The 27,535-nt window shown below is 31.8% G+C and overlaps 3 protein-coding genes and 2 long non-coding RNA genes across 6 annotated transcripts; 2 read left to right on the forward strand and 3 right to left on the reverse strand.

The window, feature by feature from the left end:
• Positions 1-375: 375 nt before the first annotated feature.
• On the forward strand, positions 376-24,950 carry LOC110373411 (uncharacterized). 2 transcript variants are annotated; one of them, XM_021330679.3, is made up of 5 exons: positions 376-698; positions 1,100-2,382; positions 2,766-2,949; positions 3,258-3,365; positions 22,419-24,950. In XM_021330679.3, exons 1-5 carry the CDS (start codon positions 605-607, stop codon positions 23,966-23,968), a joined length of 3,219 nt encoding a protein of 1,072 aa, XP_021186354.3. In that variant the 5' UTR covers positions 376-604; the 3' UTR covers positions 23,969-24,950. The 2 variants fall into 2 exon arrangements, with proteins under 2 accessions (XP_021186354.3, XP_021186353.3); XM_021330678.3 differs by lacking the exon at positions 3,258-3,365 and having other exon boundaries at positions 377-698.
• On the reverse strand, positions 13,016-15,147 carry LOC135118273 (uncharacterized). Its single transcript, XR_010277461.1, has 2 exons — positions 14,857-15,147; positions 13,016-14,318 (listed from the first exon to the last, which is right to left on the reverse strand). It is a non-coding gene; the product is annotated as an uncharacterized LOC135118273 (long non-coding RNA).
• On the forward strand, positions 16,195-16,960 carry LOC135118274 (uncharacterized). Its single transcript, XR_010277462.1, has 2 exons — positions 16,195-16,325; positions 16,480-16,960. It is a non-coding gene; the product is annotated as an uncharacterized LOC135118274 (long non-coding RNA).
• LOC135118293 (uncharacterized) lies at positions 17,966-20,159 on the reverse strand. Its single transcript, XM_064039845.1, has 3 exons — positions 19,837-20,159; positions 19,208-19,524; positions 17,966-18,663 (listed from the first exon to the last, which is right to left on the reverse strand). Coding segments are annotated over exons 1-3 (1,017 nt in total). The 5' UTR covers positions 19,839-20,159.
• LOC110373412 (dimethyladenosine transferase 2, mitochondrial) lies at positions 24,943-27,294 on the reverse strand. Its single transcript, XM_021330680.3, has 7 exons — positions 26,752-27,294; positions 26,527-26,668; positions 26,273-26,412; positions 26,051-26,200; positions 25,668-25,807; positions 25,265-25,429; positions 24,943-25,130 (listed from the first exon to the last, which is right to left on the reverse strand). The coding sequence occupies exons 1-7, from the start codon at positions 27,157-27,159 to the stop codon at positions 24,974-24,976; spliced, it is 1,302 nt and encodes a 433-aa protein (XP_021186355.3). The 5' UTR covers positions 27,160-27,294; the 3' UTR covers positions 24,943-24,973.
• Between the last annotated feature and the right edge of the window lie 241 nt (positions 27,295-27,535).

Here is a 27,535-nt window from a genome sequence, read left to right on the forward strand (position 1 = left end):
ACGGGTCTACCAAAAACAACTTGAAGCCAAGACTATATATTAAGGTAATCTCAGACGTGACTTTAAATTACTAACATTTTGTGTTGAATCGTGATTATAATATAGGCTTTTAAATAGTGTTAATTGACTGGTTCCTTACATTAATCAAAGCAAAACAACAAAATGATAACCAAACATAGCAGAGTATGGTTTTTTGTGATTATTTAACTAACTATTGTGCACATCTAGATAACTCAATCTAGTTAAAAGATAATCTTTTATCAGTTTTCATACTTCCATTATTAATTAGAAGTATTTCTAAGGGTTCAGTATTTTTTTATTAACGTGATAACACTTTTACGTTTTACGAACGAACATTTCATGACATGACACCCATAATCCATGACAGACAGATGTCAGATTTCTTAATCAGTTGCAATATATCGTATCGTAGCAAATTTTTGTCAATTACTAAACAGCTGTCCTGATTCCATATTTATATTAGAATAATCTTCAGTAGTATGTAAAGGAATCATCTAATCAAAGTGCCAGTTTTGTGAAAAAACATTACACTAATGTAATTTAAGGTGTCACCGTAAATCCTTGATAATCTTTTTGTCTAAGAATGTCGATTCCTCCACTCGTTTGCAGTACTCCACCACCACCCGATCAGTGTGAAGATGACAAAGACCCTGGGGATTTCGATTTATCATACAGTTGTAAGTATTTTATTGTGATTTTTTATGCTATAAGATCAACTACAACAATAGGCATTCGCCTGCTTGTTTATATTAAATTTTCTATGAGTAATGTTCACTTGACCACTTCAATGGTCTTCTACAATACTGATGATACGGTATAACTATAGACCTTTGTCAAAATCGAAACTAAACCAAAAGATGTACTTATTATACAAGCAAGTGTGGATTGATTTAGGAAGTTGCAAGTTAACATTCTCATTGTTGTGACATTGTTTCCAAGTTAAGCTCAAATATATTCACTGTCACTGACTAGTACGAAAGAAAGAAAGAAACATTTATTTGCTTAATAAACGATAAACGATAACAGTTTAACTCTAAAAGATATCACAATGTGGTATTGACATGTGAAATTGTTGCAGTATCACAAGAGGATGATGATGATGAAAACAATGACTACAGCTATGGCAACTTTTCTACATTTAATAATTATCAATCTGATATCAAACCATCTGAACTTGAAGACCAACAGGTAACAAACAATGTAGATACTGGAGTACATAAAGATATATTTATGGAATATGAACACAGTAATGAAACTGAACAAAGTAATATTATCCGAGATGAGTTTGAAGCCAATGATATCAGTGAAAACAAATTTAAATGTGAAGAAGATATGAATATTGAGGATTTAAATTTGAAATTGGATGAAGAAATTGTAACTAATATAGTTGAAAATAATGATGAAAATGAGATTAGTGATCAAAACACTGACTGTTTAAAAGACTTAAATATTCCATGTAATTCTAATAGTAGTAGCCAAGATGATGATAATACTAATGCATCTCTAGAGAATGTGATAGAATCAATTGCTGATATAAAAGAATCACATATTGATACCAATGAAATTATTGGTGAACAGCCTAGTGACGTAAATACTAAACATGATACTAAAGCAGAAGATGTTGATCTCAGCCCTTTTGAAGGCAACATATCCAAATCCCCGATCAATATAAATGAACTACTAAAAGGTGAAAGTTCTTTAGAAAATATTGAAGACATTCCAGAAAAGATACAATCTGTGAAAGAGTTTGAAAGTGAACCAAGTGAAAATGTGGCCGATGATGACTTTGGAGATTTTGATGATTTTCAATTTGCTTCTACTGGAAGTAATGTCGCCAGTGTTGTTGACAGCTCAAATCCATGGGGAAGTAGTAATGAAGCCACTGAAGAAGATTTTGGTAACTTTACTGCTAACTTCGAAGAAAGTAAACCCCAAAATCCAGTTACATCACATTCAGAAGATGAATCACCTACAAGTGACCAGGTTAAGGAAAATGATGATTTCAAAGATGATGATGACGATTTCGGCGACTTTGATGATTTCCAATCATCCACTGTTAAAACTGCATCAAGTGAAGCTCAGGAAGAAGACACATGTCAAGAAATGTCAGTTCTTAATTTACAATCTTCAGATAATGAGAACCATATCATGGAGAGTGTTACTAAAGTATTAACATCAGTTTTTATTGAAGAAATATCTGAACCTGATGAAGAGTTTGAAGGCAAACTGGAATCATTGCTCAGTGAAACATGGGGCCACTTGATGGAAACTGATGAAAGACAACCATATATTGTAAACTGGAACAATTCATTAGGACAAAAAACACTACTAAAAGCTTTGTGTATTGATTCCAGAAATATTGTAAGTATTTAAGATCCATTATAAATCTTTCATTGTTATTGTTACAGCAACAATTGGTTGCCTGCTTTCACTCAATGATACTGTTAAAAGTGTGTCCAGAACTCCCAAAAGACCCTCCAGTTCAGGATTAAAGTTTATTTTCATTCCTCAAGGCAGTTTAGGAATGATTACTCACATTTCATCTTTTTATCATATCTTGATTCTGTCCTATGTTGCTATCACTCTTAAAGTTTTATAAACTAAAGAGCATTTTATAAGTTGTTGTAGTAATAGGACAGCTCAATTCCAATAACTAGAGAATTACTCAACCATTACTGAATTGCGTTTAGAAGTGGAAATTGATATAGTTTATTTCATATATTTTTTTGTTTCTGTGATTTCAGCTATTTGGACCAAAATGGAGTAGCCACATGCCCAAATACGCAGCTAACTTAAGTGTTGCACCTCTTCAACCACAAAAACAAGCTTCTAGTACATCTAATGTTAGTCAAAGTGAAGTAGTAGCTGAAAAAACTTCAAGCAAGCCTACGGCATGGTCTGATCCATTCACTGCAGATGGACAAGAATGTAAGTGACTGTTTTGTGTGCAACTATTATAAATGAACAACAATTAACAGTGATTCAACCTCAATTACATAACGTAATTGGCACATTATGCAACTCAGCAAAGCAACACGCAAGTTATGCACAGTTCAGTTAAATGCCAGAAAAGTATTGGTATATTTATAATAAAGCATTGAATCAAAATATTCTGAATACTTGAACAACTTACAGAGCTTGTCATAATATACTCACTGTGGTAATTCTTTTGCATGTCTTGCACTTGGATCAATAACATCCACCTGTAAATTATCTGCTTCATCCTATTCCTATAGTCACCTATGCCGAAGCCCTTCTCCTTGACCTAGAACACCTAATGGCCACCCTAGACCAAATGGCTCATAACCATTCTACTCTCAAGATATCTGAGTTACTGTCACATGGTAAGTTGATAACGCTATACATGGGACTTAAGCTGGTAAGACTTTCAATATACTAAATGTTATTTGGTCTATGATATATGCACAAAATAGCACTTCTAGTATGCAGGATAGGGCTACATATTCTTTGTGAATTGTTTGGCTGATCACTTTGTCCAGGGACTCCAAACATGTGATAGCTACACTGAAATATTCTTGTTTGGAAGGTTTTGTTTAAACATCAATATCAGGCACATGTGACTATCTATTAAACTTCGCAAACAATGTTATATACGATAGGCCCTATGTAAATAGGACAATAGGGGTTCTTCTGATTTGAGGCACTCCATGTTTATACAATTTTCTCTATTTGTTTGCATTCAATATTGATCAAATTATAAGTAGGAGAGTATTGGGGCATCTGGATCAAATGATGATCCAGATACCCCAATACTCTCTTTTCAAAATGAGTACTGTATTCAGAATTTTCTATTCAAAACGAGACTTCTATTCAAAAACCTTTATTCAAAGTAAGACCTCTATTCACTGAATTAAATAAGTATCGTATCCAGAATTCTCTTTTCAAAATGAGACTTCTATTCAAAAACCTTTATTCAAAGTAAGACCTCTATTCACTGAATTAAATAAGTATCGTATCCAGAATTCTCTTTTCAAAATGAGACTTCTATTCAAAAACCTTTATTCAAAGTAAGACCTCTATTCACTAAACTAAATAAGTACTGTATTCAGAATTCTCTATTCAGAATGAGACTTCTATTCAAAAACCTTTATTTAAAGTAAGACAACTATCTTAGTTACTTAGAGACCCATCTATAGTAAAAAGGTGGTCCCTCAATACTTACCTTGTCTTTTAGGTAACTTCAATTTAATATGTTTCCTGAATTGCATTCCCGTATATAATTATATCACGTTTATATATTGTACGTTATTTATGTTGCAACTGCTTACAAACAGCATTTATTTAGACAAATCGAATGAGCGGTTCATACTAACAGACAAGAGCTGTTCTATGTCTTTGGAAAGCAAATAACATTATTTGATGTTAAAATCATAGGTGTTCCGGAAATAAAACTAGAAACTAATGTAAGATGATGATTTATTTATGTTAATAGAGTTCTTAAATAAAGACTTTATTTTCTACACACCACTTATTTAAACAAAATACATTTCTTAAAGCACATATATTGTTATGATGTAAACAACATACAATATCTGGAGAAGTTGAATAAGTGTTATACAATGTTTCTAAACTAGGACATTTTTTACTCTCTAAATTATGTACATTATCTATTTCTAAGATATCTTTTAACCATACCACTTTTTCACTACCTTTAGTATACACAGATTTATTTTTAAAAAAATTACCGAAATTAGCTTTATAGTTAAAATATGGTACGAAGCCCTCGTTCCAGTTTATTCCTTTGTTTTTTTCTATCCAAGCTATTCGCGATCGTTCTTTTTTAGACAAAGTATAAAACGGTTGAGGTGGTTTTATCAATAAAACCTGAATGCGTCCTTTGCACATTATTGCTATTTCTTTTGGAATAAAATTGTTTCCTTCAGTTTTAAACCCTTGGACGTCAACGATAACATTCATGATAGTTTTCTCACAATATTACTTAAAGGTCTGTATTCGTAAAGTCGATCGTTTATAATTAAACAATAGGCAGATGTATTATCTGGAATATCTTCAGAACATTCAACTTCTATTCTCACGTCAACTGGTCCCGTTTTAAGTGAATCGTTCTGTCTTGAGCAATCAATCACAAAACTGGAGCTATTTCTTTGAATTGATTTAAGCTCAGCAACGGATCAACGCCTAAGTTGTAGTAAGACTGACGAAAATTAGTAAACATCTCATATAATATACTATATTTGCCTTCATGAAATTTCAGATTAAGAGAGTCATACGGATAGTATTGCGAGTTTAGAAACAATTTAATATTGCTTACATTGCAATGATCAAATAAGGCAGAGCTTCTATTTTTGTTTGCTTTTCGGTTCGTTTGCAAACCAAATATCACAAACCTGGGTTTCTCTAGCTGGGAAGTAGTCTTAACTGACCATGAATGTTTCGTTGTTCGTGGCAGCAATGGATATTCATACAAATCCCAATTTCTAAATGCTATCTGTATGGAACGATCTCTCTCTAGGCTCTTGAGCAATAATAATTTATTACGATCTGAAACTTTAATATGCGGCACACGCCACTGTATTTTCTGTATGTCGATTTCTACGTTATCATTTTTTTCTGTAAGCACACAGCATAATGCGGAGCTACTTCGTTGTAATATAAGTTCATGTTTACAATTGATAATAATTTTGTCATAGTCTTCTGCAAATCCCAGTATTCTATTTAATGGTACAATAGCACTAAAATATCCATTTTCTAGTTTTGTACCATTTAAGTTCCATCCCAAACTGCAGCAGCTTTACTTTCACCTTCATTCATTGAGACATATGATTTTAAGGTTGTTGTAATACCAGCATTTTTAATACGATCGATTTCAACACCATTCAATTCGTACCTAATATCTTGAAACAAATATGACATGGGGTTGTTTATAAAACAACATCCTTTTTAACTATTTTTCCTGCAGGATCTTTACTAGATACACTTGCATACCCTTCTATATAAATGGAACTTCCTGATGGTAATAAGTACAAATCTTGTTGGTGAATGGGTATTCTGATTTCATCATTTTCTTTAAAACTGGTAGTATATGGATTGTAGCTATGGATCTCATAGCTCTCAATAGAGTTGTCATGTTGTGGTAAATCCATTATTTGCAGCATTTTTTAATTTAATTTTAATCCAATATCTCGTAGAAATTGTTTATTTTCTTTTGTAATCTTTTTTATTTTTATCGTTTTGAGACGTCTCTCTTCTTTGAAGATAGGAAGGAAATATTACATTTTCCTCTCACATTAGTTGTTTTATAGAAGACCAACATTTTATTCTAAATTTACAAAAGAGATTAGGTATCTTAAATAATTCAAATAACACGACTAGTGCTTGTCATCACTTACATCCTTAGAATGCGAAGATGATTAAAGAAATAAGTATTTTATAATTAGTGTGAGTTACAAGGGTATAAATAATTTTGTAATATAGAATAATAAAAGACCTTTAATTAGGTTACGATATTTTATTACTTTTCCAAAATGATTTCAGAAATTTTAGACACAAGTGTCCACAATTGTACAAGTGATCACGCTGTATGTTTTCATAATTATACTGAATATTTTTCTTTCCTATGTACTTCATAAATTCTTTAGGAGGTTTTAAGTTACCATAACTGTCGAAATATTCTATGTAGTCATTTATTTTGCCATAGGCTACCCAATGAGTACCGGTGTTTTAGAAGAGTCAAGATTGATCACTCCGCATTCTATTGATGAAACTTTATCCGGTAATTTATCTCTCATAAATACACCTCGGAAGAATGGAATATTATTTGAATGCTTAATTATATCAATATTGGTTAAAGCTCTATTGGGTAGCCGAGAGTTTAGTTTTTTCTTTGTGACATAAATCCCTAAACCATCTTTGTAAGGTTTGAGGTGTAACCCTCTTCCAATCAATAACGTTTCCATTTCCTTGTTGTGTCGTTCCGATTCGGCTAATTGTTTCTTGGCTATTTTATATGCATTAATAGCTTTTACAATCCCAGCAGCACCTCCTGCCAAACTGCCTGCAGCAGATAATCCAGCAAATATCGGTACTAACGGAAGAAATCCACCAGTTTTTGGTACTGGAATTATCCTGGGTAATTTTATCGGAAAATCGGATGCAAAGTCTTTAGCTGCTGTGTAAGCTAATTCCATCAATGCTTTCTTACATGAAGGTTTAATTTTTTTATATGCTTTTAGTATGAGAAACAACTTTTTAAGAGTTTTCTTAAAACCAGCTCCTGATCTTGTTTGACTGGTGAGTTTATTTGAGGTTGTTTGCTTACTTTTGTTTGCTATGTCACTTCGTCTTATTTTCATTGTTATTTCTTTAATTTTCTCCAAAGAAATAGCAATGCAATTTAATTTTATTCGAAACAAATACAGGACTTAGTTGTTTAAAGAGCAAATCCGTAATGAATAGTAATCATATATGTATTTCCTTAAATACAGTTTAGAATTATTTATTTTTTTCACTTAAGTATACTTATAATACATTTGTTTTATCGATCCAGCTGTTTTCACTAGGAGGAAGTCCGAGCCATTTAACATATACCTGGTTTCCTTTTCGTTTTAAAACCTTTTCAACTAAGTATACATCAGGATGGTTGGTTTTCTGAAGTTCTTGTGGATAAAAGCTCCTAGTATAGGACGACATCTTGCATCTTCTAACAAATAAGTCCTTGGATTCGTTTCTTGTATTTTTTTAATCTTGAATATTTCTGTGGACCAGTTTGGGTAATATCCTTTATCAAAACATCCTTTGTATTTACTTATTCTAACAAAGTCACCGATGTTAAATTTCCTACCGTTGTTTTCTTCCTACATTCTGCTAGGTGAATGTATCTCCGCAATATGTTCCTTTTATTGATATGGTTTACAGAAGCTGGTGATTGTCCAATAGTTCTATGAGTAGCGTTATTGTACTCATTTACTTTTTTGTCGAGTGTTCCATTATACCAATTATAATTTCCGTTAAGACTAAATTCTTTGTATAGTTTATTCTTCAAAGTTCTTATTAATCTTTCAACGATTGAGGCTTTTTTAGTGGAATATGTAGAATAATGGTTGATTTTATACTTTCTCACAATATTTTTGAATTTATCATTATAAAATTCTTTTCCTAGATCTGTTTGCAAATTTTTTGGAACACGTCCTTTAGCTAATAGAGCTTTAAACTCTTCTGATACCTGTTGCTTATTCTTTCGTTTCAGAGGAATTGCCCAAGCGTATTTTGAAAAGGTGTCAATGATTACCAGTATATATTTATAACCACTATTCACTTTCGAAATTGCTTGCATATCCATCAAATCAGCTTGCCAAAGATCATCAATATCTTTAAGTATGACCTGCCTTCTCGGAAAGTTAATTCTTGCACATTTATGAATTTCATTTATGACGTCTACTTTGCTCATAATGCTTGTTTAATTTTCCTGCTATTTCTTTTAACTCAATACTTTTTTCAACATTTCTTATCCTATAGTCTAAATTTAAAATTAGTTTCTTCAATTCTTCAATTTTTTTAAAAGCACCATCAACTTTTAAAATAAATTGCTCTTCAGTAATAATTTTATTTCTACTAGATTCCTCAATAGTGTTTTCAATTCGCTCAATATTTACGCTACTATCAGCTCTGACTGATGTTTGTTCTGTGTGAATATAATTAACATGTACATGTTCATTCATCTTCCGTAAAAGTAAGTAACTGAGAATATTTCAAAGCTTATTATTCTTTTATAATACCAGCCTCTTTTAACTCTTCTACTATGGATAGAATTTCATTGTCATGATTTGTATGACCAGCATGTTTTGAAGAAATCAGGAGTTTCAATCTTTCAATTAATTCATTAGGGTCATCCCAATAAACATAATCTGTATTGCTTTTATATTTTTTTAAGGTTGGTAAGTTGCCACCACTTTTGGTTGCATTACCTGCTCTTCTACTTGAACATCATTTTGTTGTGAAAATAAAGGTTTGATAATTTGACGATATTTCAAACTTTTGTCTCCTTTATTTGACCATTTGAGTGAAAGTCTCGTTTGTGTGCATGTGTATTATGAAGCATATCTTTGTAGACAATTTTATCTACTTCAGTTACCAAACTTAGGTTGGGTTTATTGCGTAGCAAAAGTTCTTTTAAACCTGGTGTTAATTCATAATGCTTATTGTTTATAGTGACTATATTTGTTTTTTGTGAATCATTGACGTTATTTGAAAGAGAAAGTGTTACCTTAGAATTTCCCATCATAAGATTTTTGTTTTCACTACGTATCCCAAATGGTACATTTATGTTATTCTCATAAATTTCCATCATATCTTCTTTGTTCAGTGAAATTAGTGAATCGGTGGACTTTTTTACATGATTTCTTGATAGAGTGTCTTTATATTCAGAATGTGCACTATGGTCTGTTTTTATAAATTCTTTAAAACTTTCATAATCTAGAGATGAGCTGAGTTTTCCAAATGTATTGTTTTCATCTTTAGAAATGTCAAATATCTTTATATCTTTATCATTCACTTTAACTAAAGTTTCCAAGGGATCGGTTATTGGTTTAAACGCCTTTTTAAATTTTAAATTAGCGTTATCTTCTTCATCTTGTAATATTTTTATTTTATTTTTTATAGTATCTGCTGATTTTATTAATTGTTCCTTAATATTAATATCCATCGTTTGATTTTCAATCATACGCAACTGTTATTTACAGCTATTGGAAGTCGATTGATATGTTTTTCCATTGCGCGGGTATATATGCATATTCTAAAGGCATATAAATGTATCGAAGCCTTGTCTGTATCTTCCTTTATTAAGAGCGCAATCTTTATTTATTAATAAAAAATCAAACCGATCCTGCCATATCATAGAGCAAAGTTTTTTAAATTTTAACCACTCCATATCCGTATTTACATGCTCATTGTAAATATGTTTTAAATTTTTCTCGTCCTGTCTGAAGATAATTATAAGATTAACGTTGTCTCGTATTAGTTGTTTAGGTATTTTGGAATAGGTTTGTGATAAATAAAAACAATCTATGTGTTTATGCCTTCCCATTGCAAAATAATTACGAATGTTAACTTGTTTTTCACATGCAACGTCATCAAAAATCATTAATGAGTTAGCTAAAGCATTATTGGGATGTATTATTTCTTTATTATCATTGAAGACCGAGAATTTAGCACTAGGAACATTCTTCATAACTTGTTTTAGAAAACAATACTTTGGCTGGAAAGCTGTCTTAGAGTATAAATATATATGCTTGAATTTCAAACCGTTTTCATGCAATATTAAATTGAGCATTACATTCGTTTTCCCGCAGTTAGATGGACCACATATTATACATCTGATTGTATTAGGCAAAAGTGCACTGTGTTTTATTTTGTGTGATTGATTTTCTAACTTTATATTACTAATTTCTAAAGTCTGGGGTTGCTTGATGAACTTCATTGTGAAAAGTGAGGCAAAATAACGTTACTAGTCTATTTATATGTTTACAGGTTATCAACAAATAAAAATCAACAAAGAGTAAGTAGCATACGTATATTTTACTTATAATTAAAGTACAGTTATTATAAAATACAATATTAGTATTTAATACATTATACTAAAACTATTAATACACAATACTAAAACTATAATACATTAACTAAAATAGAGTTTTATAGTGACCCCAAGGTAATGTCTCAATTTGATTTGGGAGTATGTATCGTTTATCATCGTTTTGTTCATCACCACTTTGTTCACTTCTTGTGTGTATAATACATGCTTGATTGACCTAATCATATTCATTTTACATGATTTACTCTCATTATGAAATAATGCCTTATTGTAATGCGATATATCTAGTCTATTTGTAACTGATTTTGAAATACCTTTTGCTTTTTATTTGTACTTTGGAAGATAGCAAACAGTAAAGTTTCGCTCTTAAGCCAGTGAATTCAGTGATCACGTCACCACCTAGTTCATCTTTAAAGAGTCCAGGAACTTTTTCATTTATTCGTGGTATTAAATAAGGATTATCTAAATGAAAATTACTTGTGTCAAAATCTTTTAAATTATTTTTTATATCACTGTAAATATCTTTTGTATATATTAAATAGAGTAGACTGTCAGTGTCTGTGTAACAAAGTCTTATATTATTCATGTATTTCTTTTCATATTATAATGATACTGATAAAGATGTAATTTAGCATATTCTAAAACACTGAAGCCTATATAAATTGGTCTGTCTAAAAAATTTTCTCGGGTTTTAGCTGAACTGCTACTAAATTTTCTGAAAATACAGATACAGATTTAAAATTAGGTTTACAAATTAGCTTTTCAGCACCATGTTGCTTATTTGTAATATTATCTACATCAACCCATTTTGTCGCTAATTTAATATCTACTTGTTTTCGTTTATTTTCAATCGTTTTACCGAAAATAGAATTATTTAAAAGCTTGAAAAAATCTTTCTCGAATGTAGTTGTGGATGCTTGACGCAGGCTAGTGTTTAAATCAATATATTTTTTTAAATATTCTTCTTGTCTAAATGTTAGAATACGGTGGATTTTTCTTAAAACAAGTCCGTTTTTCAAACATTCCTGTAAATGAGTGTAATGAATTACATAATTAAATTTATCATATAAATTAGCTATAAGTTTAGCTGTCTTTCCCCCTGGTGGTATAAACTTTTCAGGAGCAAAAGGTAAATCACTATGAAAATCATGTACGTGCTCGGGATATTCGAGATCTACTTCTAATATAAAACCATATTGACTTTCATCCGATATACTCATTACATCAAAGCAATTAACTTCCTTCTGATTTAGAAAACGAAACTCTGTAATTGGGAACTTTTTAGTCATTGCGTAACCATACAGATTATTGCAATCGAGATATATCAAATAACTAGAAGGTTCTAGATCATTAAATTCTGGCAAATATTTATTGTTAGCCTTCGCATGACGTAATGAGCACTGTGCTAGACCACCGCGTATGCCCTTCTCTAGCATTTGATACATTTCTAAGTCATCTATTAAATCAAGCTCAACCTGTGTATAGAGCAGCATAGCATCCCAGCTTAAACTAGGTGCAGTTACGTAGTAGGCAGGATCTAATTTATAATATTTTAAACTTATATTTCTGAAATTTTCAAATATATCGCACAATAATAAAACATCACATTTCAGGTATAGATCAGTATACTCGCCAATAGTTGTTATTTTAAATGACATACAGTTTTTGCATGCTTATATTCTTCATCGGTAATATGCTCCATTTTCAATGTGTTATAAAAGAATTCTTTCGGAGGAAGTTTTGTTTCTTCATACTTTTTCCAAGTATTCATGTAATCATAAGGATAAATACCTTTAGTTTTGAGCAAATATATTAAATTATCATTTCTCATTTCCGTTGATAAATGCAAAAAATCTTTATCTGTCAAACTTTTGCTTAGTGCATCTAAACTTGAGCTTAGAAACTGAAACGAATCAATAAATTTAATTTGTACAGGACGGTTACTATTATCATGATCTATGTATTTAGTAATGGTTAAATATTTTTCTTTAGTTTTGGGTATTATTTTAATATGACCTTTATGTTTTGCTAATTCTTTTATAAAAAGATGGGAATCATAATTCGATAAATTATGAAAAATTACAGGTATAAATGGACATACTCTAAACATTAGATTACATTGAGTATGTGCAGGTCCTCTATACTTTCCTGTCACATGATCGTGGTCACGCACTTTATCGTCGAGTAACAAGCGATCACAAATATGACAAGTACTTGCATTGTTATATTGGGTTTGTTCTTTTAGTTAAAGGTATCATTTGTTTTTTAATTAATAATATATCATTTATTTTCTTCACATCTTCTATTAATCTAGTGATAAATACCTCCACACAATCTAGACCTCTATATGTTACATATCTATTTTGGCGGGGATCATGTGAACAACATATGTAATATGCAAAACATGAAGGTTGGTGTTTTTTTAAATTATGTGTGTTTTCAGATTTCTTTTCGAAACAATTTACCAATAGACTTTCAAAGTCTGCGTAAATTACATAGTTGATTTTTTGTTTTCGTTCATAATTCTTGAAACCCAGTTTACTATTTTTATCAGGTAAAATTGATAAAGTTTTAGAACAGATATGAGATCTATACTTAGTTTCACAGCTATAAAATTGTAAACATGACTCACACAGAAAAAAATTACCTTTATGATTTGTTACTTGTCCTCGTACTAAACGTGCCAGGTCTTTGATAAGACAGTAATGACTCATTCCTTTTCTTTCTAAATATAACAAATTTACATGTATAGATCTTCTTTTGTTTGTTAAATATAGAGGGCCGGTTACTGTTTCGCTCTTATTTTCTACTCCATAGACATTGATACTTATATTATTGTTGGTCTCAAATAATTTTATGTCTTCATATGAAACAGGGAAAGACATCCCTTCAATATTAAATATAGAACTGTAATGTGGATACGAATTAGTCCTGCATACATTCTTCTTAACGGGATATAATGAAGCTACTACACTCCATAAAAAGCAGCAATTGTCATTATTTTGAATATTAATACAACTTTTCGAGTTTTTAAGTTTTTTTGGTAATTCAAGGTAAGTACCACCTCTCATAGGACAATATTTATTAACATTGATTTCAAGATGGCTCACTGATTTAAAAGACCATCCAGATTCTTTGTGTTCGAATTCTGACATTTTGCATTTTAAAAGTTCAATAGCATTCGAATAGAAGTCACTTAAAATCGTGTTATTACAAATAACTTTATATTTCGTATTAAACGACTTAAGTTGTTGCTCACTTGTTTTTGGTAACACAAAGTGGGCAAACAACTCGAAGTTAATCTTGACACAAGTATTCTTCAATAAAGACATATGTATAAGTTTCAGGACATCGTTCGTATTCTCACACAAGAATGCTTCGGGTGTACAGTATTCAACACCTTGTGCAGGGTTTAAACGATATGTTATGATTCTGTTTTTGAAAGCACTTGCAATTACAAAGATATTGTTAAAATGGCTTTGAACTAAACTATTTGACTTATGTACATTAGTTCTTAAATGATATTTCAATTCAGTTTTCGGTAATTCAATCTGACATTTTTTGCATATTATTAATTCATTGTTAGGATCATGGATATCAATTTCTTTTTCTATTAATTCATTACTAGGATTATGGATATCAATATCTTTTTCTATTAATTCATTATTAGGTTCATTGATATCAATTCCGGATTCTTTTTCAATCTTCCGCGAGGAAGATACTCGAGGTGCTGTAAAATAAAACAATAATAGATCTAAATGTATTTTTTATACGTGAATAAATTGTAATTACAAACTAAGTAATTGAGTAAATACTGATTGATTACATTATTGACATGAAAGCATTTCAAGTCAGTCATCATTTAAAAATAAACAGCAATAAAAGAAATATAAGATTACATGTACCTATTACATTTATAAGTATTTTTAAAGTTTTTTTTGTAAATAGAAAAAAAAAAATCGTAAATATAAAGAAACGTTAATAGTAACTGCTTACAAACTCTAAAGGACAGTTCTTAAACTCCCGCCTGGTCTCGTCAATAAAGTCTTTAAGCCGAGCCCATGCTGGCGTATTATTTTCAGTGCGATTTTTTATTGAAATAATTGAATGACGCCACCGATTTATAGGTGCGACATGTTCTATCGTTTTCACATCATAAATTTTTAATTCTATGTAGTAAGGGCCCTGTTTTAACTCATCGGTTTGCCGGCTTAAGCCGTTTGCAACCCTACGTGTGAAATAGGAGTATAAGGGAGTTATTTTTTTACCCTTTAAATTACTTGCTGCTATCTCTTCACGATCATCGTCGCTGTCACTACCAAATAAGTCATGGCTCGTGGTCTTCATATCGCTTCTCTGGGGCTTCATAACAGGACTGATGGGATGAACAGTAGGCGACATCGTCTTGAGCTTCTTCTTCTTACTGTCCGGATGCGATGATTTGCTGGCGCTTCTCTTAGCAGCATCGCCGGAGCGTGAAGATGAAGACGCTGATGACGAATCCTTCACGTGTTTCACCCGTGTCTGTTGTTCCTCATATTCGTCTTCGGAGGAAAGAGGTGATCAGCAGAAGTTGGTCCCGACCTGAACAAAAATACAGATAAAATAATTAGAATCAATAAAATAAAAAGGATTAGGTACCCAGATACCATAGTCACAGGTAAATAGTTCGAATATAATAATCGAAAAGGTGAATAGTTCGAATGAAGAAATAGATTACATTGTGATTGTATTGAATCTATACAAACATTTTATTCTGTTCATTCATTAGAATCATTCAATATTATTATTTTTTATATAATAAAAATAACAGATTAATAGATAATTATATCAGGACATGTAATGAATGAATAGATGAGTATTATAATAACAGGATATACAGGTAGGTACTTACATTCTTGAGGATTTGATTGAATAGGTTAACACTTTTGATAAAATTAAACTTGCACGCTGATTTAGTTCAGGAGTGATTTGTGTTGTTATTCGGGAGCCGTTTATATAGGCCTAAAATCACGTCATTCTAACCAAATATGTAAAATGCACGCTTGCAAAAATAAAACTAGTTGTCACACGTGGTTTTACCCGCGTCCCGATGGATTTAATTCCCGTACCAGGACAAAATATAGCCTATGTTCAACGCATTTAGTGTAGCTACCTAATAGTGAAAGAATTCGGTTTGATCGTTTCGGAGCCTATTCGCGGCAAACAAAAAAATAAACAAACAAACAATCAAATCTTGCCTCTTTATAATATTAGTAGAGAAATGCTGAGACTGCAGATGCTGCCATATAAAGATTATTTGCGATGGTGCATACGAGCGTTTAAATTGTAGCGTTTTCGGTAGCTCAGTCAGGCAGACAATCGTTTGTAAATCGCATATTATGTAGATGTTCTACCAATTGTAGAAACGATGTATAGCAACTTCTACCCACGATCGACGCAAAACAAGCAGTTTATAAACTTTTTCCATGTATAGGTAGGAAATATGTTTATCAGCAGAAACGCTGCGGTTTGCACGCTCGCGTACATTATTTCAACTTCTTACACGTGGAGTACCCAAATAAGAACTTGAATCTCACGTTTCTATAGTATATTTAAAAACAATGTATAATTATGTATTTAATTTTATAATTTTGAACCTTAATGACAAGAAAAAACAAAATGCGAGTAAGTATAAAACCAGAATAAAATCCTGGAGAAATCACATTCCCGTTGAATATCTCGTTCTACAATGTCGGTAAGTCAGCCTTTTCTAAATAATCAAACATTATTTTTATTTTGATACTTTTATTCAAATAATATCTACATAATAATTCTACTTAACCATTGTATACTTACGAATAGAAACAGTTGATATTTAAAATAATAATTTTAATTATGTATTGTTTCAGAACTCCAGTGATATTTTCATCAATGATTCATCATGCTCCCAAATACCGGCAGCGCAACAACTACGTCAAAATGTTTTGAACTACCTAGAGAGGGAAAGACCGTTCCGGTATGATGAAATAAGATCGAGTCCATCGTACTCTCCGATTCCAGCAGCATCAAGAGAAAGACCCTTTCAATTCGAAGAAAGACCGAGCAGCAGCGGCCCTGAAAGAGTTCCTAATAGTAAAAAACGAGGGACCAAAACTTTGTATTCGTACATTAAAAAGCCTGCAAAGGGTTTACAATCGAAAGTAATACGGATCCAAATCTATGATGCAGAAGATTTAAAAAGTTCTAAATTATGTGAGTGTAGGGCTAATGTATGCGCTCAGCATATTGTTGAAAATGTGTTTAACGATGATATATACAAGTGCGCAAAAGATATGATAAGTAAAATTCAAAAGAAACTGTAAATAATTCATAAATAAACAATATTACTGATGTCTGTCTTTTTATAAAAAGATGGGAATCATAATTCGATAAATTATGAAAAATTACAGGTATAAATGGACATACTCTAAACATTAGATTACATTGAGTATGTGCAGGTCCTCTATACTTTCCTGTCACATGATCGTGGTCACGCACTTTATCGTCGAGTAACAAGCGATCACAAATATGACAAGTACTTGCATTGTTATATTGGGTTTGTTCTTTTTTAGTTAAAGGTATCATTTGTTTTTTAATTAATAATATATCATTTATTTTCTTCACATCTTCTATTAATCTAGTGATAAATACCTCCACACAATCTAGACCTCTATATGTTACATATCTATTTTGGCGGGGATCATGTGAACAACATATGTAATATGCAAAACATGAAGGTTGGTGTTTTTTTAAATTATGTGTGTTTTCAGATTTCTTTTCGAAACAATTTACCAATAGACTTTCAAAGTCTGCGTAAATTACATAGTTGATTTTTTGTTTTCGTTCATAATTCTTGAAACCCAGTTTACTATTTTTATCAGGTAAAATTGATAAAGTTTTAGAACAGATATGAGATCTATACTTAGTTTCACAGCTATAAAATTGTAAACATGACTCACACAGAAAAAAATTACCTTTATGATTTGTTACTTGTCCTCGTACTAAACGTGCCAGGTCTTTGATAAGACAGTAATGACTCATTCCTTTTCTTTCTAAATATAACAAATTTACATGTATAGATCTTCTTTTGTTTGTTAAATATAGAGGGCCGGTTACTGTTTCGCTCTTATTTTCTACTCCATAGACATTGATACTTATATTATTGTTGGTCTCAAATAATTTTATGTCTTCATATGAAACAGGGAAAGACATCCCTTCAATATTAAATATAGAACTGTAATGTGGATACGAATTAGTCCTGCATACATTCTTCTTAACGGGATATAATGAAGCTACTACACTCCATAAAAAGCAGCAATTGTCATTATTTTGAATATTAATACAACTTTTCGAGTTTTAAGTTTTTGGTAATTCAAGGTAAGTACCACCTCTCATAGGACAATATTTATTAACATTGATTTCAAGATGGCTCACTGATTTAAAAGACCATCCAGATTCTTTGTGTTCGAATTCTGACATTTTGCATTTTAAAAGTTCAATAGCATTCGAATAGAAGTCACTTAAAATCGTGTTATTACAAATAACTTTATATTTCGTATTAAACGACTTAAGTTGTTGCTCACTTGTTTTTGGTAACACAAAGTGGGCAAACAACTCGAAGTTAATCTTGACACAAGTATTCTTCAATAAAGACATATGTATAAGTTTCAGGACATCGTTCGTATTCTCACACAAGAATGCTTCGGGTGTACAGTATTCAACACCTTGTGCAGGGTTTAAACGATATGTTATGATTCTGTTTTTGAAAGCACTTGCAATTACAAAGATATTGTTAAAATGGCTTTGAACTAAACTATTTGACTTATGTACATTAGTTCTTAAATGATATTTCAATTCAGTTTTCGGTAATTCAATCTGACATTTTTTGCATATTATTAATTCATTGTTAGGATCATGGATATCAATTTCTTTTTCTATTAATTCATTACTAGGATTATGGATATCAATATCTTTTTCTATTAATTCATTATTAGGTTCATTGATATCAATTCCGGATTCTTTTTCAATCTTCCGCGAGGAAGATACTCGAGGTGCTGTAAAATAAAACAATAATAGATCTAAATGTATTTTTTATACGTGAATAAATTGTAATTACAAACTAAGTAATTGAGTAAATACTGATTGATTACATTATTGACATGAAAGCATTTCAAGTCAGTCATCATTTAAAAATAAACAGCAATAAAAGAAATATAAGATTACATGTACCTATTACATTTATAAGTATTTTTAAAGTTTTTTTTGTAAATAGAAAAAAAAAAAAAATCGTAAATATAAAGAAACGTTAATAGTAACTGCTTACAAACTCTAAAGGACAGTTCTTAAACTCCCGCCTGGTCTCGTCAATAAAGTCTTTAAGCCGAGCCCATGCTGGCGTATTATTTTCAGTGCGATTTTTTATTGAAATAATTGAATGACGCCACCGATTTATAGGTGCGACATGTTCTATCGTTTTCACATCATAAATTTTTAATTCTATGTAGTAAGGGCCCTGTTTTAACTCATCGGTTTGCCGGCTTAAGCCGTTTGCAACCCTACGTGTGAAATAGGAGTATAAGGGAGTTATTTTTTTATTACCCTTTAAATTACTTGCTGCTATCTCTTCACGATCATCGTCGCTGTCACTACCAAATAAGTCATGGCTCGTGGTCTTCATATCGCTTCTCTGGGGCTTCATAACAGGACTGATGGGATGAACAGTAGGCGACATCGTCTTGAGCTTCTTCTTCTTACTGTCCGGATGCGATGATTTGCTGGCGCTTCTCTTAGCAGCATCGCCGGAGCGTGAAGATGAAGACGCTGATGACGAATCCTTCACGTGTTTCACCCGTGTCTGTTGTTCCTCATATTCGTCTTCGGAGGGAAAGAGGTGATCAGCAGAAGTTGGTCCCGACCTGAACAAAAATACAGATAAAATAATTAGAATCAATAAAATAAAAAAGGATTAGGTACCCAGATACCATAGTCACAGGTAAATAGTTCGAATATAATAATCGAAAAAGGTGAATAGTTCGAATGAAGAAATAGATTACATTGTGATTGTATTGAATCTATACAAACATTTTATTCTGTTCATTCATTAGAATCATTCAATATTATTATTTTTTATATAATAAAAATAACAGATTAATAGATAATTATATCAGGACATGTAATGAATGAATAGATGAGTATTATAATAACAGGATATACAGGTAGGTACTTACATTCTTGAGGATTTGATTGAATAGGTTAACACTTTTGATAAAATTAAACTTGCACGCTGATTTAGTTCAGGAGTGATTTGTGTTGTTATTCGGGAGCCGTTTATATAGGCCTAAAAATCACGTCATTCTAACCAAATATGTAAAAATGCACGCTTGCAAAAATAAAACTAGTTGTCACACGTGGTTTTACCCGCGTCCCGATGGATTTAATTCCCGTACCAGGACAAAATATAGCCTATGTTCAACGCATTTAGTGTAGCTACCTAATAGTGAAAGAATTCGGTTTGATCGTTTCGGAGCCTATTCGCGGCAAACAAAAATAAACAAACAAACAATCAAATCTTGCCTCTTTATAATATTAGTAGAGAATGCTGAGACTGCAGATGCTGCCATATAAAGATTATTTGCGATGGTGCATACGAGCGTTTAAATTGTAGCGTTTTCGGTAGCTCAGTCAGGCAGACAATCGTTTGTAAATCGCATATTATGTAGATGTTCTACCAATTGTAGAAACGATGTATAGCAACTTCTACCCACGATCGACGCAAAACAAGCAGTTTATAAACTTTTTCCATGTATAGGTAGGAAATATGTTTATCAGCAGAAACGCTGCGGTTTGCACGCTCGCGTACATTATTTCAACTTCTTACACGTGGAGTACCCAAATAAGAACTTGAATCTCACGTTTCTATAGTATATTTAAAAACAATGTATAATTATGTATTTAATTTTATAATTTTGAACCTTAATGACAAGAAAAAACAAAATGCGAGTAAGTATAAAACCAGAATAAAATCCTGGAGAAATCACATTCCCGTTGAATATCTCGTTCTACAATGTCGGTAAGTCAGCCTTTTCTAAATAATCAAACATTATTTTTATTTTTGATACTTTTATTCAAATAATATCTACATAATAATTCTACTTAACCATTGTATACTTACGAATAGAAACAGTTGATATTTAAAATAATAATTTTAATTATGTATTGTTTCAGAACTCCAGTGATATTTTCATCAATGATTCATCATGCTCCCAAATACCGGCAGCGCAACAACTACGTCAAAATGTTTTGAACTACCTAGAGAGGGAAAGACCGTTCCGGTATGATGAAATAAGATCGAGTCCATCGTACTCTCCGATTCCAGCAGCATCAAGAGAAAGACCCTTTCAATTCGAAGAAAGACCGAGCAGCAGCGGCCCTGAAAGAGTTCCTAATAGTAAAAAACGAGGGACCAAAACTTTGTATTCGTACATTAAAAAGCCTGCAAAGGGTTTACAATCGAAAGTAATACGGATCCAAATCTATGATGCAGAAGATTTAAAAAGTTCTAAATTATGTGAGTGTAGGGCTAATGTATGCGCTCAGCATATTGTTGAAAATGTGTTTAACGATGATATATACAAGTGCGCAAAAGATATGATAAGTAAAATTCAAAAGAAACTGTAAATAATTCATAAATAAACAATATTACTGATGTCTGTCTTTTAATTACCAGATTAACCTATTATTAAACAAGCATTGCTCACTTATGTACCTACTTACCTACCTACTCAACTGTATATAAATTAATTACCTATTCGTTTTATCAAACATAATTCCTATTGTTTGATGTATAGGTACCTATTTGAGTATATATCTGCTCATATCTTATGAACTTAAGCCTGATTGAATCATATTCAATAGTAGCAATTTTTATATGAATAAACATACATTGGTATAGTTACGGAGGCCTATGATGGGTAGAATCAGAATGGAATGCGCTCAGTTTCCTTTACGGGAATATGTAAACATTCTAACGCACCTAGCAACGCTCGCCAGTTGGATCATTTATAATTATTGTCAACCATTAATCATTATTAGGTAAATGCTTTTTATTAAATGCTATATTGTGTTTTTGCTCTCCAAAGACATAGAACAGCTCTTGTCTGTTAGTATGAACCGCTCATTCGATTTGTTTAAATAAATGCTGTTTGTAAGCAGTTGCAACATAAATAACGTACAATATATAAACGTGATATAATTATATACGGGAATGCAATTCAGGAAACATATTAAATTGAAGTTACCTAAAAGACAAGGTAAGTATTGAGGGACCACCTTTTTACTATAGATGGGTCTCTAAGTAACTAAGATAGTTGTCTTACTTTAAATAAAGGTTTTTGAATAGAAGTCTCATTTTGAAAAGAGAATTCTGGATACGATACTTATTTAATTCAGTGAATAGAGGTCTTACTTTGAATAAAGGTTTTTGAATAGAAGTCTCATTTTGAAAAGAGAATTCTGGATACGATATTTATTTAATTCAGTGAATAGAGGTCTTACTTTGAATAAAGGTTTTTGAATAGAAGTCTCATATTGAAAAGAGAATTCTGAATACAGTACTCATTTTGAAAAGAGAGTATTGGGGTATCTGGATCATCATTTGATCCAGATGCCCCAATACTCTCCTACTATTATACATTTAAAAGACTTTATCTTTATTAACTTTATTTCTCGGGAATCTTGTAATTTAAAACAATACTATAACTAGTTAGCTGTAAATATGCAATTGATAAAAATCTGTAAATACTGGTTTCAGCTTGTAACACAGAACACGAGAGCTCAGCCATAACGCCCAGGCCAACAGATTTAGATGTGTTTGAAGCTGCCATGTCCTCCAAGCCTGAGAAGATATACTCAAGTACTCTAAACGTACAGCCTATAAGGCAAATCAGTTTACCCGACACGCACATATTCACACCAACCGACTCAGAAATACCTCGCTCTAAAACGATCCACTATGATGCCGGCCCAACAGTCCTAATGCCACAACCAGTTGTTGCGGACGACAAAAATCTGACAAACAACCCTCTTACATCGAATCTAAATAGTGGGACTTCACCTAACACAGCAGAAGACTCTGAGTACTGGGAATTCCAAGATTTCAAGGGCACATCCAACTCCAATCCTGCACCAGATTTAACAAGTCAACATGGAGTATCAGAGGAGAAGAATTTCGAGACTGCCAGAACTGTGAATGCGTTACCGAAACCAAGTATTGCGTACCAAACGCAATTATTACAACCCATTAAGGTGGAGCCATCCATGCCTACACTAAATTGGCCTGCACCTGGTGAAGTTAAAGCCACCTATGACGATTTTACCGACTTTGTATCAATATCGTCTCAGTCAACTGAAACACGGGACAGCGCCAATATACATATGCCAGAATCGGAAAACCAAATAAGTATCGAGACCAGTTCGAATAATAATCTGCATGACTTCAATGTGAAGAGTGAAGAAGCTCCGGAAGTTATAAAGCAGGAAAGTGACGGCTTTGATGACGAATTTGATACATTTAAATCAGCACTGCCCTCAAAAAATGTGCAGAAAGACTTAAAGACCAACAGTTTTGGAAATTCATTTACTCAAATGCCTTCACGCCAACCTGCAGACAGCAAGTCTGAGTCCATATCATTTGCGACAATGCCAACAGCAAAAGAAGCTTTAACCCAGCAAATGAGTTTCTCTTCGAATCCATCAGACCTAGGCAGTTCAAGCATGCAGACGCAATCAAGAATTCTGCAACCTATGTCAACTAATTTCAGCTCAGTAAACACGCAAAATCAACGTACGACTGGTCAAATACTCCAACCATTGTCTTTAGAAAGTTACTCGCAAATAAACTGGCCGAGTCCTGGTATAGACTTGCAGGATCTATCGAGGTTCAATCCAGTGGAAACATTACAATCACTGAAAAGCGATTTAAGTATGGGTAGTGCGAGTAAGGTTGCATCGCCAGTTCACACGCAAAAAAATACCGTAATGAACCAATCAGATGACGACGTATGGGGGGACTTCGTATCAAGCAAACCCAAGCAGCAGCCGTCTGCACCGAAGAAACCATTGGTTTTTGCTGAAGACGACGAATGGACAGATTTTATATCAAGCCCTAGTGTAAAGCCCCAAAATGGTTTAAACACAATAAGTTTAAATGTTCACACTAATTCAAATATCCACAAAACAGAGCAAAATAAATTCTCTATAAAAAACAATCAGACGCCTGTTGATATTCCGACATTAAACTACATCACACCCAAATCAAACCCCCACAAGACATACAACGATAAGCATTTCCAAAACTTATAACAAAACAAACACATCCATTATTATTGTTCTCTTAATTTATAACTGTACTTAATATAATAAGTATTACATCAAAATATAATTATGTAAATAGGGTGGTGGTGTATCAGTATGTATAATTTGTAATATTTTGTTAAAGTATATAATTGCAGTTCGATTTTGCACTAGATTTAGTAGTAGGATATTTGTACCCATTTATTAGCTGTTACATTTAGCACTTGCACAGTATGACTTTGATAAGTTTTTAGTTAGATTCTTCATAAAGTAATATGAGGTAAGTGCACCAGATGTATCAAAATAATTATGTATTTGATTCATATTTCATTTGTTTGAATCGTCATAATGTGCAAGTTTGAATTAATCAGATCCCGTCCTTATAATTATGTTTTGAATTAGTAAACAATACATTTCTGTGTTTGTGCATTTAAAAGTAAGTGTTTTGTTAATACAAAAGTAAGCCAGTAAAAGCAATATGTTATTGTAAAATTATGAATTGATTTATTTATAGTATTTGTATATAATGTGAATTACATATGTATAAATTGTAAATTTATTTAGAGGTGTATAAAAGTAATTACACAAAGAAGTTCTTGTTTTGTTATTAAGATACTGAGATATATGATATTTATATCAAAACTGGTTCATAGATTGTGTAATTTGAAGTAAGGCACTAAATAACGTTGTGAACATAAACATGCTCTATAAATTATTGAAATGTTTGAAAGTAGGTTGATGATGATCTATGTTTAGGCATTGTTAATATATAAAGTGAATACTATTTTCCAGGATTATATTTTTGTCAGTATTTTAAAATAACCTTTGTTTAAATAATTTATTTGTAGTGATTTAATCTTTCAGATACCTAATATTTGTATTACCTTTGAAATTCAATGTAATTTTTATCTATACTGTCCCAATTGGTTGTAGCAGTCAAATATTCGATGGTTTATCATAATGTAAATAATGAGACTTATATCCTTTAAAATATGGTTTTATTTTCTTACAAAGTTATGAATCACTTTCTACATCGGAATGTTCTATGTCTTCAATATGAGTACCTATCCCTTCCTTGTCATTGTCATCTAGATGAGTGATGAACTTCGGTAAATTATTTTCCATTGTAACCCTAAACTGACATTGATCAAACTCGGGCCAAGAAATAAACCTGAAAAAAATAACATAAGGAAACAGTCAGAGCAGGATAATGTACTTGTAGTGATAGTATTTATACCATACTACGGGATTTCCCGCGGTTTCATCTGTGTCAACACAAATAACTACTATTTATGCACAACTTACTTTTTAAAAACAGTTATTTTTTGCTGCAGATTTAAATCTCCAAATTCAGTAAATATTGTCATGTGGGGTAATTGGGCGTCATCTTTATTAGGTGCTAATTCTTTGTTTGTGTCAGGAGGATCTTGACCAGTTATAAGCCATACACCACAACCAGGTATCCATTGCCTGAAATAAATAAATGAAATAGTTATTTTGTCCAGTTCTTAGACAATACTTAATTATAAACACGAAAATTTGTGTGAATGGATTTTTCTTATACTTTCCAGAAACAACCAAATGGATTTTTTTAAAACTTGGCAGTAATATTATAATTTTTATCCATGTGTGGGAAGCAAGTATCCTTGGATTGCAGGGGGAAACAATTAATCAAACATTTTATTCTAGGAAAGATTGTTTTGCTTACTCTAACATTGGTATAACTCTGGTTGATTTGGAAAACATGTGTGGCCTGAAAAAATACCAAAGCAGCGGTAAATATTCTGATGGACATGGTAATTTGTCCTTTTGTGTGATGTTTACTAGCAGAAGTGTGTGTTCTTCAATCTGCAATAAATACAAAATTTATAAATATGGAATAGTTATTCTGAAATAAACTTTCTATATTGCTTGTATGCTTCAGTAACTGCAAATCTTGCATGTGCATATAATTAACATCCATGAACTGAACTCATTTATTCAGCCATCAAAAAGCATTCTCCAAAAAGCATTCTTTTTTATTTAAGCAATATTTTTTTTCAAATATCTTTAAATGCACATTAACAAATGCAGTTACAGAATAATACTTACTAATGAATTTTTTTTGCTGTCAGTCTTGTGTGTCCATGGCAAAAAGTGAACTTTTGGGACACTTGTTAACACTTTATGATCAAAAAGCATTTGAAATAATGCTGGTATTGATCTGTGCTTTCTCAACTGCACTTCATTATCTGTAAGAAACTATATTTTTGAATAAAATACCTAATAGAAATCTGATGGACAATGAAATAATAATAATGTTATACTTCATACTTTGTAATGGTGTCCTGGCATAGTGATAAAAAGATCAGGTTTCCCAAGTTGATTTGTAGAGTTGTGAAATATTATATTATTAATTAAATGTTTAACAAAAGATAATCCTGGCATTGATCCAATTATTTTAACTACTCTATCTGAAAAATAAAATTAAATATTATTCAAACAGTAATAATCGAATGCTCAATATGACCTTGTTGCTTTGTTATTAAAGGGAAAACAATATTGTATTTTCTGACTGTCATACATACCTTTGTCATCTGTGCAAAGATCACCAAGTAACTCTTCAATTCTATTTCCTTGGTCCATTTTATCTTTAAATGCCAATTTCCACATACCAAAGAAGTCTGCTACTTTAAATTTTATTCTTCCAGGATACTTTTCTTGTAATTTCTGTGAATTGAATTTAGAATGCTATAGAAATACGTTATAATGAAGAAACTTTGTGGGAAAAAAGCTTTGGCACTGATACTTACATTTATATGAGTTGAGAATTGGCTAGACATTTCATACATGTAAATAGGATTATTTTGACATTGCAGTAACTCTTCACTCAGAAATCCAAATCCTGGATTTACTTCAATTAATGGGGAATCGTTATTTATACGATTTTTAATTGTGTTTACTATTTCATTAGCGGTTTTCTTATTAATGATATACATACTCTCTGGCGATTTGTACTTCTTAAGAAGTGCATTAGGTACCTTGTCTTTTATGTCTTTATAGTCAGGTGTGGAATTTATGTAATTTACAACATCAGTGGCCAATTTTGGAAGAGGTTTTTCCTTCTGTTGCCTGTTAGTTTTATGACATAACCTTAAATAATATTTAAGGTTATTCTTCTTGGTAAGAAGACCAACAAAACATACTGAGCTTTTAATCATTTTGGCAGAAAATGCTAGCCAAATTTATGTTATTATTAGTTGCTGTCACATTAAATAAATAAGAAAATAATCAACAGATCAAAATATAAACAACACAACGAGTTCAAACATCAAACAAACAAAACTGTTAACTGACATTCAATGTCAGCTGTCAGTCCGTTTTTTTTTTTTGCCCGTAGGGCAAGCTAAAGTCTTTCGACCATACAGCCTTTTCCATTCAGTCTTTTAGTAGTGCAGTGTTTATTTCTTTCGGACTGTCAGTCAGGTAGAGGTAAGAAAAGAACGTTAATTAAGCGACAAATTGGAAAAATCTAGTTCTAACTAAAACTAGTGTACCAGCTGAATAATTTTATAGCACCTATAAACTCCCGAAAAC

This window comes from Helicoverpa armigera, chromosome 20 (genome assembly GCF_030705265.1).
Source record: "Helicoverpa armigera isolate CAAS_96S chromosome 20, ASM3070526v1, whole genome shotgun sequence".
In the NCBI taxonomy this organism is placed as follows: Eukaryota; Metazoa; Arthropoda; class Insecta; order Lepidoptera; family Noctuidae; genus Helicoverpa; species Helicoverpa armigera.